The sequence below is a fragment of the Rana temporaria genome, chromosome 1 (assembly GCF_905171775.1).
Source record: "Rana temporaria chromosome 1, aRanTem1.1, whole genome shotgun sequence".
NCBI lineage: Eukaryota > Metazoa > Chordata > Amphibia > Anura > Ranidae > Rana > Rana temporaria.
In genome coordinates, this window is record NC_053489.1 from 26,399,190 (window position 1) to 26,415,436 (window position 16,247).

The 16,247-nt window shown below is 48.6% G+C and overlaps 1 protein-coding gene across 1 annotated transcript in view; it reads left to right on the forward strand.

Annotated features, from left to right (window-relative positions):
• Window positions 1-16,247, forward strand: part of NOL6 (nucleolar protein 6) — a 98,946-nt gene that overhangs the window by 65,412 nt on the left and 17,287 nt on the right. The window contains exon 23 of the mRNA XM_040336050.1: window positions 2,895-2,984. Within this exon, the coding sequence (XP_040191984.1) occupies window positions 2,895-2,984 (90 nt within the window). The remainder of the gene's footprint in view (window positions 1-2,894; window positions 2,985-16,247) is intronic.

Genomic DNA, 16,247 nt, shown 5'->3' on the forward strand with positions numbered 1-16,247 from the left:
GATGAGTCCAGTGAGGAGGGAGAGAGCAGTGCTGCTGCTCTCGGGCACTATGCTGGATCAAGATTGGGCACAGGTAAGTATTTTAAGGAGGGGGAGGGGGAGCTTCACCTAAAAGTTTTTTTACCTTAATGCAGAGAATGCATTTAGGATAAAAAAATAAAAAATATTTAGCCTTTACAGCCACTTTAAGGGGAGAGAGGTTTAAATGCCCTGTGACTAAAGGGCACGAATGTGACTCCCATGAGATAACACCTGGGCATGTTGGCTCTTGGCACCATGATCTCTGTCTGCCAGGATGGTCTTCTTAACAAGCAACCAGCACTTGAAAAACACTGAGCCCCCTGGGGAAGCATTCTGTCTTGGCACGTCTTCACCCTTCACTCGAAGGTGTTGACTAAACACTTCTGACTGTGTAGACATTTACATTAATTAATGCTTCCAGGATGAGCAACAAAGGGAAAAGGGCTTCTGGGCAGACCTGCCCTTCCTGTAGAGGCTGTCAAGCCCAGGCCGGTCACTGCATGGCGTGACTACGTTTTATGATTGCTTCTAGCTGACCGGAGAGGTGGCATTCGCTCAAAATATATTCTAAAGGTTTGCTCCAATCTGATTATCATTTTTGCATTTAAAGTGTTTGTAAAGTCACTGAAGTGACTTTATGTGTATCCGGTGTAGATATTCTGCCATTAATGAAAGTGTGATGCCGCGCACACACGACCGTTTTTCGGGTTCTAAAAAATGTTTTTTTTTTAACCACTTCCCGCCCGGTCAATAGACAATTGACGTCCGGGAAGTGGTTGTGAAATCCTGACTGGACGTCTGTTGACGCCCTGCAGGATTTCATGCCGGCGCGCGCCCGTGGGGGCGCGCAGCGATCGGTGATGCGGGGTGTCAGTCTGACACCCTGCATCTCCGAATCTCGGTAAAGAGCCTACGGCGGAGGCTCTTTACCACGTGATCAGCCGTGTCCAATCATGATGTAAACAGGAAGAGCCGTTGATGGCTCTTCCTCACTCGCGTCTGACAGACGCGAGTAGAGGAGAGCCGATCGGCGGCTCTCCTGACAGGGGGGTTTGCGCTGATTGTTTATCAGCCCAGCCCCCCCCTCGAATGCCCACACTGGACCACCAGGGAAGCCCAAACTGGACCACCAGGGAAGGGCAGTAAAAAAAAGAGAATAGATGCCAATCAGTGCCCACAAATGGGCACTGACTGGCAACATGGGCACAAGTGGCACCCCTCAGTGTCCATCAGTGGCACCCCTCAGTGTCCATCAGTGGCACCCCTCAGTGTCCATCAGTGGCACCCCTCGGTGCCCATCAGTGCCGCCCATAAGTACCCATCAGTGCCACCCATCAGTGCCGCCTATGAGTGCCCATCAGTGCCGCATACCAGCGCCACCTATCAGTGTCCATCAGTGCTGCCTCACCGGTGCCCTTAATCAAAGTAGAAAACATTTACAATAAAAATTTACAGAAAAAAATAAAAACTTTATTTTTTTTCTAAATTTTCGGCCTTTTTTTTTTAGTTGTTGCGCAAAAAAAAAATCGCAGAAGTGATCAAGTACCACGAAAAGAAAGCTCTATTTGTGGGAACAAAATGATAAAAAAATTGTTTGGGTACAGTGTAGCATGACCGCGCAATTGTCATTCAAAGTGCGACAGCGCTGAAAGCTGAAAATTGGCTTGGGCAGGAAGGTGCGTAAGTGCCTGGTATGGAAGTGGTTAATGTCATTAAAAACGACCGTGTGTGGGCTCCAGAGGATTTTTCACAATGTAAAAAATGGCCCTTAAAAAGCAAAATTTAGAGCATGCTTTATTTTTTTTCGACGTTTTTAACGTTGTCGTTTTTAAGGTTGTAAAAAATTGGTCTTGTGTGGGCTTTAACGACGTGAAAAAAACGCGCATGCTCAGAAGTAAGCTATGATACGGGAGCGCTTGTTCTGGTAAAACTAGCGTTCATAATGGAGATAGCACATTCATCACGCTGTAACAGATTGAAAAGCGCGAATCGTCTTTTACTAACACAAAATCAGCTAAAGCAGCCCTAAGGGTGGCGCCATCCGCATGGAACTTCCCCTTTATAGTGCCGTCGTACATGTTGTACGTCACCGCGCTTTGCTAGAGCATTTTTTTTTTCACGATCGTGTGTAGACAAGGCCGTTTTATTGATCGGGTTGAAAAAAACGTCGTTTTTTAGAACCCGAAAAACGGTTGTGTGTATGCGGGTTGTGTGTGTGTGTATATATATATATATATATATATATATATATATATATATATATATATATTTTTTTTTTTTTTTATACAGCTTCATCTCCTGCAAGGAGAGGAAGATGCAACTTATCTTTCTCTCCATTCAGAAGAGGGAGTTAACACAGGGGTGGCTTTACAGTGACTGATCACTGTGATAGCCAATAAGATCAGGTGTCCCAGGTCCTGATCGTTGGTAGTAGCTCCTCCCCCTTTTTTATTTACATTTTTGCAGATAAATAATGAATTCCAAGCAGAAGCAACTTGCCGTCATTGAGTTGCCGTCATTGAGTTACTGATGAAGGATGGGTACAGGCTGTCTGACATCTGCAGAAGGCTCCAGAATGGCTCGAACGTTAAAAAACGCTGATAAACGCTTAAAAACGCAAATTCACCAGCTTTTTTTTAAGTTTTTGATCCATTGGGAAAAAAAGAAATAATAAAAAAAAAAAACGCTATTGCAAAAACGTTAAAAAACTCACTGCAAAGCTACTGGCATTTTTTTATAATGTTATTGTAACGTTCCAGTGTGTATGAGGCCTTACTGTAAGAATTCTATAGCCATGTGTGTATTCTTTCTGATGCTGTGTGGGAATAGTTGGATAGCAGAATGGTGTATAATGAACATGTGATCCTTTTCAGATTTTACAGCGATTAATAGTCCTGGCTTCCGAGTCTCTACATGTGCTGGAGGAGCAGCTGATTAAACCGGCTGAGAAGACCGATATTAAGGTGAGCCACTGTGGTCAGTTGTTTATTTCTTGTGACATTACTTTGAAGCATATCGAAGCCCAACAACACATGTAATAAATTGCAGCTCAGTCCTTAGATGTGTTCACTTCCTTTTTTTTATTTTCACCTGGTGGTTCTATCAGTAAGGCTGGGTTCACACTACGGTTTTCCCGTCCGTCAGCCGCATACGATTTATATGAAAAAACGTATGCGGCTGAAACGGACGGGAACGTATGGAACCGCACATATGTACGTTTTCCATTGACATTAATGTTAAAGGAAAACGTATGCGGTTGCCATACTGTTTTAAAAACAACCGCAAAACCGTGGTTGAACACGGTTTTGCGTACGTTTAAAAACGTCTGGGTGCATACGATTTGCAATGCATTCTCTATCTATACGTTTTCCCGTCCGGGCCCGTACGTTTTCGATACTGAAATCGTATGCGGCTGACGGACGGGAAAACCGTAGTGTGAACCCAGCCTAACACACTAGGGCACTGATGGCGAACCCCGGCGCCCCAGATGTTTTGAAACTGCATTTTCCATGATGCTCAACTACACTGCAGAGTGCATGAGCATCATGGGAAATGTAGTTCCAAAACATCTGGGGTGCCAAGGTTCGCCATCACTGCACTAGGGTGACGAAGCTCACTTAACCTACTGTATCTATGGAGGAGCAGCATTGTTGAAAGGACTACCAAAACCTGCCCCTCTGCCTATTTCCATAACCTTGACCAGGGGTCTCCAAGCTACGGCACCCCCAGTTGTTTAGGAACTACAATTCCCATCATGCCTAGTCATGATTGTGAATTTCAGCGTTTCCCAATTCCTCATGGGATGTGTAGTTCCGAAACAGCTGGAGGGCTGTGGTTTGAAGATCCGTGACCCTAGAAGGGGAGGTGTCCTGTAGTCAGAACTGGAAGAAATGTAACAAACTAATAAAAGTGATCAGAGAGCACAGGAAGTTGACCACTAGCTGTCCAAGCCAATTCTGACACTTCTCTTGTACGTCAAAAATCGGCCAGGGTTGACGGGAAGAGGCCCTTGTCCCCATCAGTAAGGTGCTTTGGGGACAAGGGCCTCTTCCCGACAACCCCCCCATGTTGAGGACATGTGGCCTGGTATGGTCCAGGAGGGCGGGGGGACCCGCTCGCTCACTCCCCACTCCTTCCTGACCTGCATGCTCGGATAAGGGTCTGGTATGGATCTTGGGAGGGGGCCCCATGCCAGTTTTTTTTTTTTTTTTTTTCATTTTGGCGAGAGGTTTCCCCTTCAAGATCCTCAGCACACATCATGATCCGACTTATGGCGTGACTTCTATTCAAATCAATGGTCTCCCATAGGGAACCATTTATTTTTGAATAGAGGCAGAGAAACGCGGCTAAACGCGCATTAATGCCAATGCAAAAAACTACTAAAAGCACATACCGTATTTATCGGCGTATACCGCGCACTTTTTTGCCCTGAAAATCAGGGCAAAATCGTGGGTGCGCGATATACGCCGATACCCGCTTTCCCGCGCCAAGTTTGAATACTGCAACGGCATATACCGAGCGCAGTACACTCGTATATAGTCGGGCAGTCTCGGCTCCTCTCGCGCTGACGTCCTGGTCGGTGGTGCCAAAGCGCTTTGTGACAAAATAGCCCGGATGTTCTGGCGAGGGGAGCATAAATAAAAGAGAAAGGAGAAAAAAAAAAACAAGAAATCAGCGAAGAAAAATTGGCCTAGGATTGAATATGCCGGCGCAGTATTCAAACTCGGCGCGGGAAACGAGCGGGGAGGATGCCGCAGAAGGACGCCGGACGCCGGACCCGACGAATAGGACACCCGAAGCCGCAGACGGACGCCGGACCCGACGAGGCCGCCGATGGACACCGCGCAAGACACCAAAACTGTACAAAAATCTTTTTTCCACAGGAATTTCGGGGCAACTTTAGGGGTGCGCGCTATACGCCGGAGCGCGCTATACCCCAATAAATATGGTACTTTTTATGGTACTTTTATAGCCGCTTTTTCCTGGCGTTGGTTGTACCTCCTTTTTTTTTTTTTAACACCCCGTTTGCATGAGGCCTTCAATGTTTTTTACCTTTTATGGTACAGACAGGTCCTTGCCTGTGGCATCTTCGCTTCTAAATGCCCAATGATCAGGGAGGAGAAGTTCTATAATTGCTGCTCGTAGATTATATAGTACAGGCTGATATGGTATAGCTGGGAGGCTTCTAGTACTGGGAGCGGCATTTATAAGGATTACATGGGAAGTTTATATTTTATGCTTTTTTTAATACCGAATGGTTTAAAGCTCCAGGCAGATATAAAAGGCGCAAAAACTGATGCAGCTTCATTGTTACACCAATAGAGAGAGCCTGTTGCCAGACCATTAATTTTAGCATCAGGCTGGGTTCACACCTATGCAATGTGGATTCTCCGCATCCGATTCGCAATAGCAGGAGATTTTGACCAGCGCTTTATGGAGCCGGTTCACATTTCTCCGCAGCAGATCCGGTGCGATTTGCACAACAAGCTGTGCGTCTTTTGGTCCGTTTCAGGTCCTAAATCAGCCCAAAATTCGGGCTGTGAATCGGACCTGAAGCGGTGAACCAGGACACACTGGGCCCCTGCTGTGAGCCGCATGTGGCTCATATGTGAACCCAGCCTTGGCCTTCCCATGAGATGACATGTGCTTTTCATGTATTTGAATACACTGAGGCCCGGATTCACATACATCGGCGCATATTTATGCCGCCGTATCGTATCTTCTTTACGCTACGCTGACGCAGCGCAGAGAGGCAGGCCCCGAATTCACAAAGCACTTGCCACCAAATCTGTGCTGGGTTTCTTAGGCGTAAGTCCTCGTAAGTGGAAGTGGGCGTGAGCCATGCAAATGAGGCGTGACCCCATGCAAATGATGGGCCGAGCGCCATAAAGATACAATTAACGAACGGGGCAGGCTCCGTCCCGTGGATGCATCCCAGTGCGCATGGTCAGAATCACTTTGGAACTACTCCCTAAGATACGACGGATCACTGCCTACGAGGTGAACGTAACCTACGCCCAGCCATATTCACGTACAACGTAAACGACATAATATACGACGGCTTGTGTTCCCTGGTCCATACCTTTGCGTGGGTTGCGCCTCATATATGGGGAATAACTTTACGCCGGACGTACGACTTACGCAAACCGCTTATATTATGCGCCTGGCGCAAGTACATTCGTGAAACGACGTATCTCCCTCATTTCCATATTTGAATAGGAAATCAATAGGAGCGCCACCTACGTCCAGCGTAAATATGCGCCCACGATACGCCGGCGTAGGAAAGTTACGTCGGTCGGATGAAGCCAGGTGTATCTTGGTTTCAGAGTCCGGCACATAGATACGACGGCGCATATTTACACTTACGCGGCGTATCTCGAGATACGTCGGCGTAAGTGCTTTGTGAATCCGGGCCTGAGGCTGCAGCTTGGTGTTCCCATCTTGGCTGTGATGTGAGCAGACTCAAGTGACCCACTATAATCCCATTGACTCCTCCGCCAGCTGCTACATAAAAGATGATAAAGTGAAGAGTAAAGGAGCTGGGCCAGCACAAACAGTAATTGAATTCCCCGTGCTTCACTGTGGCGGCGCATCGATCGAGTGATCCCTTTTATAGGGAGACACGATCGATGACGTCAGACCTACAGCCACACCCCCTACAGTTGTAAACACACACTAGGTGAAACATAACTCCTACAGCGCCCCCTGTGCTTAACTCCCAAACTGCAACTGTCATTTTCACAATAAACAATGCAATTTAAATGCATTTTTTGCTGTGAAAATGACAATGGTCCCAAAAATGTGTCAAAATTGTCCGAAGTGTCCGCCATAATGTCGCAGTCACGAAAAAAATCGCTGATCGCCGCCATTAGTAGTAAAAAAAAATAATAATAATAAAACTATCCCCTATTTTGTAAACGCTAAAAATTTTGCGCAAACCAATCGATAAACACTTATTGCGATTTTTTTTTTTACCAAAAATAGGTAGAAGAATACGTATCGGCCTAAACTGAGGGAAAAAAAAATGTATATATGTTTTTGGGGGATATTTATTATAGCAAAAAGTAAAAAAAAAATTCAAAATTGTCGCTCTATTTTTGTTTATAGCGCAATAAATAAAAACCGCAGAGGTGATCAAATACCACCAAAAGAGAGCTCTATTTGTGGAGAAAAAAGGACGCCAATTTTGTTTGGGAGCCACGTCGCACGCAATTGTCTGTTAAAGCGTCACAGTGCCAAATTGTAAAAACCCCTTGGGTCATTTAGCAGCATATTGGTCCGGTCCTTAAGTGGTTAAAGCAGTTCTATAGTCCCCCCCCCCCCAAGTACTGGAGCTGCTGATGTTTTTTAATAACAGGGCACCTACCCGTCTAGGGATCCAGCGCTGTCCTCACTCGATAGTGTAGCTTCAATAAGAGCCAAGACAATATCCTAAGTTGTCATCCTCATCCTTGCTTGGCTGCATACCGGTTCAGTATTGCGAGTCAGCCACTCACTAGGACAGGGATATGCAATTAGCGGACCTCCAGCTGTTGCCAAACTACAAGTCCCATCATGCCTCTGCCTCTGGGTTTCATGCTTGATGCTGTCAGAGTCTCGCTATGCCTCATGGGACTTGTAGTTTGGCAACAGCTAATTGCATATCCCTGCACTAGGAGGATGGTGGCCCTAGAGCGGTGATGGCGATGTGGAAGGGGGTGGGGAGGCAAATATTGCAGGGGTGTAGTTAATTTAATTGTGTAACTCCTACCTTCATGCCATCATAAGAGGGCATTTCTACCCATGCAGGATAGAACACGCCCTCCATTCTTTAATCTGTTCTGTGCACATCTTGGGCCACTAGTGGAGCTTACATACCTACAGATGGTTTTGGGCAGAATGTCAATAATTGAATTTTTTGGGGATATAAATAGATGTCACCCTTTCTTCCTCATTCATTGAAGGACACAGTGGAGACCTAGAAGATCTTCACAGTCTGGTTATACTGCCATCTGCAGGAGGAGGACCCTAGATACAAAAAGCACAGCCTAGGCCAGTGATGGTGAACTTTGGCACCCCAGATGTTTTGGAACTACATTTCCCATGATGCTCAACTACACTGCAGAGTGCATGAGGATCATGGGAAATGTAGTTCCAAAACATCTGGGGTGCCGAGGTCCGCCATCACTGCCCTAGAGTTTGCACCAATGTCGGCTCTTGTATTTGTTTCCAGACAGATTCCCTTTAAAGTGAATTTTTATTTTTTATTTCTCCTTCAGCCTACCACTAGGGGTCACTGCAGGGATATCGCACGCAATGCTGCGGTGTTGTCATCCTTGCCGGATCTGTGATACCTTTATATACGGGGGAGCGTCCTGTTTGCAGATAGTATTTTGGGATTATAGAGAAGTGCCGTGTACACAGAGAGAAGCCTCCCGAAAAATGGTTGGCTGATGCAGAATGATGTCATAGGCGACTCATCTTGTGAGCTGATTTGTGTCCAGCTGGCTGTTGTGTTTTTTTTATTCTTTTTAGGTGGGCTTTGAATATTAAAGTATGTTAAAGCTGACCTCCGGGCACAAAAGAAAGTTTTTACAATGCAGTGGGGAACGGGTCTACTGCTTATTTTTGTGTAGGGGATTGAAGATCCCCTAATCCTCCATGCACAATACAAGTGGTCCCTGTGGCTACCCCCCCCCCCCCCCCCCACCCCCCCGTGCAGCCTAGCAGTTATGTGCGATGTCATCACGCCCTTAGCCCTGCTCTAGATGTGAGGACATAAGGAACAGTCCATCACTGGATCGTGGGGGGAGCGCAGCTTTATGGTGAAATGAAGGATCGGGTGAATATTGTCTGTCTCCAGTCCCCTAGACCAGCAATCTGAAAACTGGCCCTGGGGCCAGATGTGGCTCTTTGCTTGCCTTTATCTTGCCATTGAGGCATAATTCCTGCCACGGACCCCCAACAGTGGGGCGTGGCTCCAGGCGCGGACCCCCAACGGTGGGGCGTGGTTCCTGCCACTGACCCCCAACAGTGGGGCGTGATTCCAGGCGCGGACCCCCCAACAGTGGGGCGTGGTTCCAGGCGCGGACCCCCCAACAGTGGGGCGTGGTTCCAGGCGCGGACCCCCCAACAGTGGGGCGTGGTTCCAGGCGCGGACCCCCCAACAGTGGGGCGTGGTTCCAGGCGCGGACCCCCCAACAGTGGGGCGTGGTTCCAGGCGCGGACCCCCCAACAGTGGGGCGTGGTTCCAGGCGCGGACCCCCCAACAGTGGGGCGTGGTTCCAGGCGCGGACCCCCCAACAGTGGGGCGTGGTTCCAGGCGCGGACCCCCAACAGTGGGGCGTGGTTCCAGGCACGGACCCCCAACAATGGGCCTAGTCCCTGCCTCGGACCCCCAACAATGGGGCCTAGTCCCTGCCTCGGACCCCCAACAATGGGGCCTAGTCCCTGCCTCGGACCCCCAACAATGGGGCCTAGTCCCTGCCTCGGACCCCCAACAATGGGGCCTAGTCCCTGCCTCGGACCCCCAACAATGGGGCCTAGTCCCTGCCTCGGACCCCCAACAATGGGGCCTAGTCCCTTCTGCGGACCCCCAACAATGGGGCCTAGTCCCTGCCGCGGACCCGCAACAGTGGGGCCTAGTCCCTGCCGTGGACCCGCAACAGTGGGGCCTAGTCCCTGCCGTGGACCCCAACAATTTCCTCCACTTCCAGATTTTGCTTCCCCCCCCCTCTTCGACTGCAGACCCCCACAAACACTGACCAGGGTTGTGGGGAAGAGGCCCTTGTGCCCATCAACATGGGGTCAAAGCACACACCCCCCCTTCTCCTGACCTGCCAGGCTGCATGCTTGGGTAAGGTTCTGGTATAGATTCTGGGGGGGGGGGGCGCCCCCACGTTGTTATTTTTTTGCATTGCGTTGCCCTTAAAATCGGGTCTGGTATGCATTGGTGCATTGGGGGGGGGGACCCCACACCATTTTGTTTACTTTTTTTTATTGCCGGCATATTGCCACATCACATCTACATCATGCAGGTGCGACTTTCATGCGACTCTTGAAGGTTTACAGTGAGGTCTATTTACTAAAATGGGTGCACTCAGAATGTGGTGCAGCTATGCACAGGGTAGCCAATCGGCTTCTAACTTCAGTTGGTTCATTTTAAGCTTTAACCATGAAACCTGGAAGCCGATTGGTTTCTTTGCAGAGCAGATGCAGATTTTGCTTTGTATTTCTGCGATTTGGGCTGCCCCACAATGGCGTGCAATGTGCACGATGCTGCAGACTTTCAGACATTTCAGCTGCAATGATTGACATTTTATATTTGGTGTTAGATCTCTTCTTCTTCTTCTTCTTCTGTCTTCCTTCTTCTTCTGTCTTCCTTCTTCTTCTTCTTTCTTCTTCCTTCTTTCTTCTTCCTTCTTCCTTCTTCTTCTTCCCTCTTCTTCCTTCTTCTTCTTTCTTCCTTCTTCTTCTTTCTTTCTTCTCCTCCTTCTCCTCCTTCTCCTTCTTCTTCTTCTTCTTCTTCTTCTTCTTCTTCTTCTTCTTCTTCTTCTTCTTCTTCTTCTTCTTCTTCTTCTTCTTCTTCTTCTTCTTCCTTCTTCCTTCTTCCTTCTTCCTTCTTCCTTCTTCTTCCTTCTTCCTTCTTCCTTCTTCCTTCTTCTTCCTTCTTCTTCTTCTTCTTCTTCTTCCTTCTTCTTCCTTCTTCTTCTTCCTTCTTCTTCCTTCTTCTTCTTCTTCCTTCTTCTTCTTCTTCCTTCTTCTTCTTCTTCCTTCTTCCTTCTTCTTCCTTCTTCCTTCTTCTTCTTCTTCCTTCTTCTTCTTCTTCTTCCTTCTTCTTCTTCTTCCTTCTTCTTCTTCTTCCTTCTTCTTCTTCTTCTTCTTCCTTCTTCTTCTTCTTCTTCCTTCTTCTTCTTCTTCCTTCTTCTTCTTCTTCTTCTTCCTTCTTCTTCTTCTTCTTCCTTCTTCTTCTTCTTCCTTCTTCTTCTTCTTCCTTCTTCTTCTTCTTCCTTCTTCTTCTTCTTCCTTCTTCTTCTTCTTCTTCTTCCTTCTTCTTCTTCTTCCTTCTTCTTCTTCTTCCTTCTTCTTCTTCTTCCTTCTTCTTCTTCTTCCTTCTTCTTCTTCTTCCTTCTTCTTCTTCTTCCTTCTTCTTCTTTCTTTCTTCTTTCTTTTCCTTCTCCTTTCAGATTGGAGAGAAGCTGGCGCTGCAGTTGTGTTGGCGTCTGTGACATCACCCACCCGGCCCTTGTCTGCCGGTTATTAGATCGTTAGGTGGCAGCAGAAATCATTCTAGTCTGTGTTGTGTAATTATAATTTTTTTTTTTGCAATACCTGGATGATCTTATCACCTTTTTATGGAACAGACAGGTCCTTTAAGGTAAGAACTTGCCTGTGGCAGCTTAGCTTCTGATTTCCCAATGATCAGGGAGGAGAAGTTCTGTAATTGCTGCTCGGTGGATTATATAGTACAGCCTGATATGGTATGGCTGGGAGGCTTCTAGTACTGTGAGTGGCATGGGAAGTTTATATTGTAATACGATCATTAAATTGTTTAAAGCGGAACTCCAGGCAGATGGAAAAGACACAGCTGCATTGTTACATCCAGAAAGAGATCCTGTTGCCAGACCATTCATTGTAACATGAGTCTTCCCATTGGATGACACGTGCTCCTTATGTGTTTAATAATTTTTATATACCTGTAAAAGCCTCCCCTATGTACACATCCAAGTACACCGAGGGGCACAATGCCGGGTGTCTCCATCTGGGCTCTAGTGACTCAAGTGACACCCTATAATCCCCTTCACTCCTCCGCCAACTGCTACATATAAAGGGAGGTGAGGGGAGAAGGAGCTGGGCCAGCACAGACAGTAATTGGACACTCCCAGAAGAGGAGAGGGCTGTGACGTGCAAGGAGGGGGCTCGTACTCGTACTCCCGATACCAAAATAGAATACTCCCCCGCCAACGCCGCCGCAGACGCATCCCCCACTTGGTTAATACGCGCGGGGAACATTACAGCATTCATTTGAATAGCTGTAATGATTCGCGCCGCGTATAGACACTCCCCCCTTGCTCGGGTGAACTGTCCAATGCCGAGCAAGGGGGAGTGTCTATACGCAGCGCGGCGCGAATCACTACAGCTATTCAAATGAAAGCTGTGATGTTCCCCGCGCGTATTAAGCAATTGGCGGCAGTGGGGATGCGGGTAAGGGGGACATGGCTGCATATGGGAGACATGGCTGGATATGGGCGGGACATGGCTGGATATGGGGGGGGGGAGACATGGCTGCAAATGGGGGACATGGCTGGATATGGGCGGGACATGGCTGGATATGGGGGGGGGGACATGGCTGCAAATGGGGGACATGGCTGGATATGGGGGGAGACATGGCTGGATATGGGGGGAGACATGGCTGGATATGGGGGGAGACACGGCTGGATATGGGGGGGACATGGCTGGATATGGGGGGGGACATGGCTGGATATGGGGGGGGGGACATGGCTGGATATGGGGGGGGACATGGCTGGATATGGGGGGGGGGACATGGCTGGATATGGGGGGGGACATGGCTGGATATGGGGGGGGGACATGGCTGGATATAGGGGGGGACATGGCTGGATATGGGGGGGGGGGACATGGCTGGATATGGGGGGGGGGACATGGCTGCATTTGGGGACACATTTAAAAAAAAGTATCGGTATCGGCGAGTACATGAAAAAAAGTATCGGTACTTGTACTCAGTCCTAAAAAAAGTGGTATCGGGACAACCCTAGTATTAATCAGAAGCCCAAGTAAGTGGAAAGCTATACATCAGCATGACCTGGCAGCTTAAAGGGGTTGTAAAGGTAAATGTTTTTTTCACCTTCATGCATCCTATGCATGAAGGTGAAAAAACATCTGACGGTACCGCCCCCCCCCCGTTTTACTTACCGGCCCCCTCGAAAGTCCAGCGCGCGTCCACATGATCCTCTTCGGTTCCCAGCCTGGCTGTTGGTTGGCTAGGCTGGACGGATTGATAGCAGCACAGCCATTGGCTGGCGCTGCTGTCAATCACAGCGGATGACGCAGCATGCCGCGGGGCGTGGCCGAGTGATACAGTCAGCGGCTATGGCCGCCGCTGTATCACGGAAGCACGTTTGCAAAAGCTTTCCACCATGCGAGCTCGCATGAAGGTGAAAAGATTTTGCGAGGAGGAGCCGAGAAGACAGCGTTCGGGGCCACTCTGTGCAAAACAAGCTGCACAGTGGAGGTAAGTATAACATGTTTGTTATTTAAAAAAAAAAAAAAAACTTTGCCTTTTAGTGTTCCTTTAATCGGTTCTTTAGTTAAAAAATGTAGGTGATATTAAAGTCTTATTATTTTTTTTGTTTTTTGCTCCTCCTGCAAGTGGATTTCTTCTGTGTACGTTTTTCTTCTGTTCTGGTATGGTTACATACAAAGTTTTTACCTTTGTTGAAAATCAATAAAAATGGCTATTTGGGGAAAAAAAAAAAGGTTACAAACATGTTATGCTTGCCTGCTCTGTGTAGTGGTTTTGCACAGAGCAGCACAGATCTGCCTCTTTTTGGGCCCATCGCCGGTGCTCCTGGCCCCTCCCTCCTGCCGAGTGCCCCCCACAGCAAGCCGCTTGCTATGGGGGCACCTGAGCCGAGCTGCAGCTCTGTGTGTTCATTCAGACACAATGCCTTGTCTTGGCCCCGCCCCCCTCTCTCCTCATTGGCTCACTAGCTTTGGTTGACAGCAGCGGGAGCCAATGGTGCATGCTGCTGTCTCAGCCAATCAGGAGGGAGTGTTCCGGACAGCCAAGTCTCGCTTACAACCAGTGCCGATCCTGACAGCGCTGGGGCCCTAAGCAAAATGACATGTCACATTAAAGTTGAGAGGGGGGGGGGGGGGCTGCCGAAAATGACTTCTCACCAGGCGGGGCCTCTAGTAATTTGTGGGGCCCTAAGCGGCTTGCATAGTGAGCCTATAGGGTGGATCGGCCCTGCTTACAACATAACTAGATCGAGATGGGGCTCAGGAAAGTATTAGGGGGGCATTGAATGCATTCAGATAAAAAAAACTTCTGCCTTTAGAACCACTTTAAGTTCTGTAGCTGCTGATTTTTTAATAAGAGGACACTTACCTGTCCAGGGATCCAGCACTGTCCTCACCCGGGCCTGTCCTTCCCCGGTCTCTGGCATTGTCATGCTAAATGTGAGAAGTCGGCTATGGCTCCTTGCGGCTTCACACTGCACATGCGTGGAGTGCGCTCGGGGGATGAGAAGGGGGGGGCAACTTCCACTTGGATCGCCAAGGAGATCAGGCCAAAATGGGAGCAGGTACCTGTCAAAACCAGGTTTTTGCCCCCCACAAATATCTAAAAGTTGAAGAGGAGCGGAAGCAGAAAAGCAAGGCGTGAAGTCCCGCTTGAGGCTCCATTCACGCTTCAGTGACTTTGAATAGGTGAAGCAAAACTTTGGTGCGACTTTGATCCATAGAATGTAAAGTCGGATCAAAATCGCACACCAAAAGTCACACAGGAAATGTGAGCGACTTTGGAGACACGCTAGTGTAAATGGAGTCTTAATGAAGTCGGGTGCATGAATAATAACTCCAATATCCGCGTATTGCGGGTTTGGGTGCCAACTAGATGCCTCCCTACACCAGCCTTATGTGTAAGGATGGCTCATGTTTCAGGTGACATGCGGTCTTCCCTCGGTGTTGGGACGTTGGCCATGATGCAGTGGTGATGCCCCCCCCCCCCCCCAGGGGGTAATAATATGATACTCGGCATTCACAATATATTTTCATTGGGTTTGGCTTTATTTCAACCTGGGAGACTGAGGACATCTAGTGGGGAAGGGGAGTTACTGTGGGGGGACAGCTCTGCATGAAAGGTGTGTTATTACTCCCTGAGCTGTTCTTTCAGCTGGGGACCCATACAAGGGTGCCACTCAAAATAATGGTAGGTCCTCGTCTGCTGTCAGCCGCTGAGAGTGCAGGCAGGGAAGGAGCTCTGTAGATATCAATGAGAAGACCTTACACATAACCCCACGTGTGTAAAGAGTGGGAGCGGCCTCAGCAGTGGCGGTGCGTCCATCTCTCCTCTCTCCTGCACCCATCACTCAACAATAGATAGATTCATGCATAAATCTATCTATTGTCACCGCTGCCGCCCACTATTCAGGTGTCTAGCCCCCTGTTGAGCGCCGGCCATCTGAATTACAGCGGCGGGTGTATTTTGGAAGCGCCTGTGGGCTCTAATCAGCTTCCAAATGGTTAAACAGCGGGCGCACTGCTGCGTGTTCCCTGTTTTAAACAGTGCTGTGTTAAGGAATCGCTTCCCTAACACTGACCTGCCTCTCAGCCAATCGGGTGCACCGGGTCTGGTTACCGGTCACCTGATTGGCTGAAGCGACAGGCGAGCAGAGATGACATTGAGGACTCGGAGGGAGCATGGAGGAGGACGGCGTTGATCCGAGAAAGATAAGTGCCGGGTGGGGGCAAAGTGGCTGCATTTGAGGGGGGCAAAGTGGCTGCATTTGAGGGGGGCAAACTGGTGGCATTTGGGGCACAGTGGCGACAATTGATGGGCACAGTGGCGACAATTGATGGGCACAGTGGCGACAATTGATGGGCACAGTGGCTGCGTTTGATGGGCACAGTGAGGCTGCAATTGATGTTTTTTTTTTGCAGTTTGTTTGCGCGACGCCCAACCCCCCCCCAAAGAAAATTTGGAGCACCAGCCACCACTGAGCCTTAGCCTAGACTCCATATCAAACTGCGGTCTTTGCGAAAGTGACCCTGTCTGTAACAGGACAGAGTTGTAATTACAGACTTGTGTTTGAAGATGAGCAGGGATCTGGAGTTTGTAAAATCAAAGCGATTCCATTTATTGAAACAAAGCACACTTCCATGTTAGAAGAACTGTCTCCAGCCTGGGATGGATGGAAAAAATCAGGACCTGGCCAATCATGCAGCAGTACCAAGATGTAGTGTTGCAGACCAGCTAGCTAGCTATCTGGAGCACAGTGTGATGTGGGTAGGTCACTACGCGTTTCAGGGGCCCCGTCCCTGACAAAGGGGCCATGGACCCTGAAACGCGTAGCTGGATGCCAGTTTTCCCACTGAGACTGTTTCATATAGGGACTGTATGGCTCATTATGATGTGAGGAGTGCAGTGTAAGCGGTGCACACCGTGTGCCTTGTGTTTGAAGATATCCTGAGTTGTCATCCTCATCCTTGCTTGGCTGCATACCGGT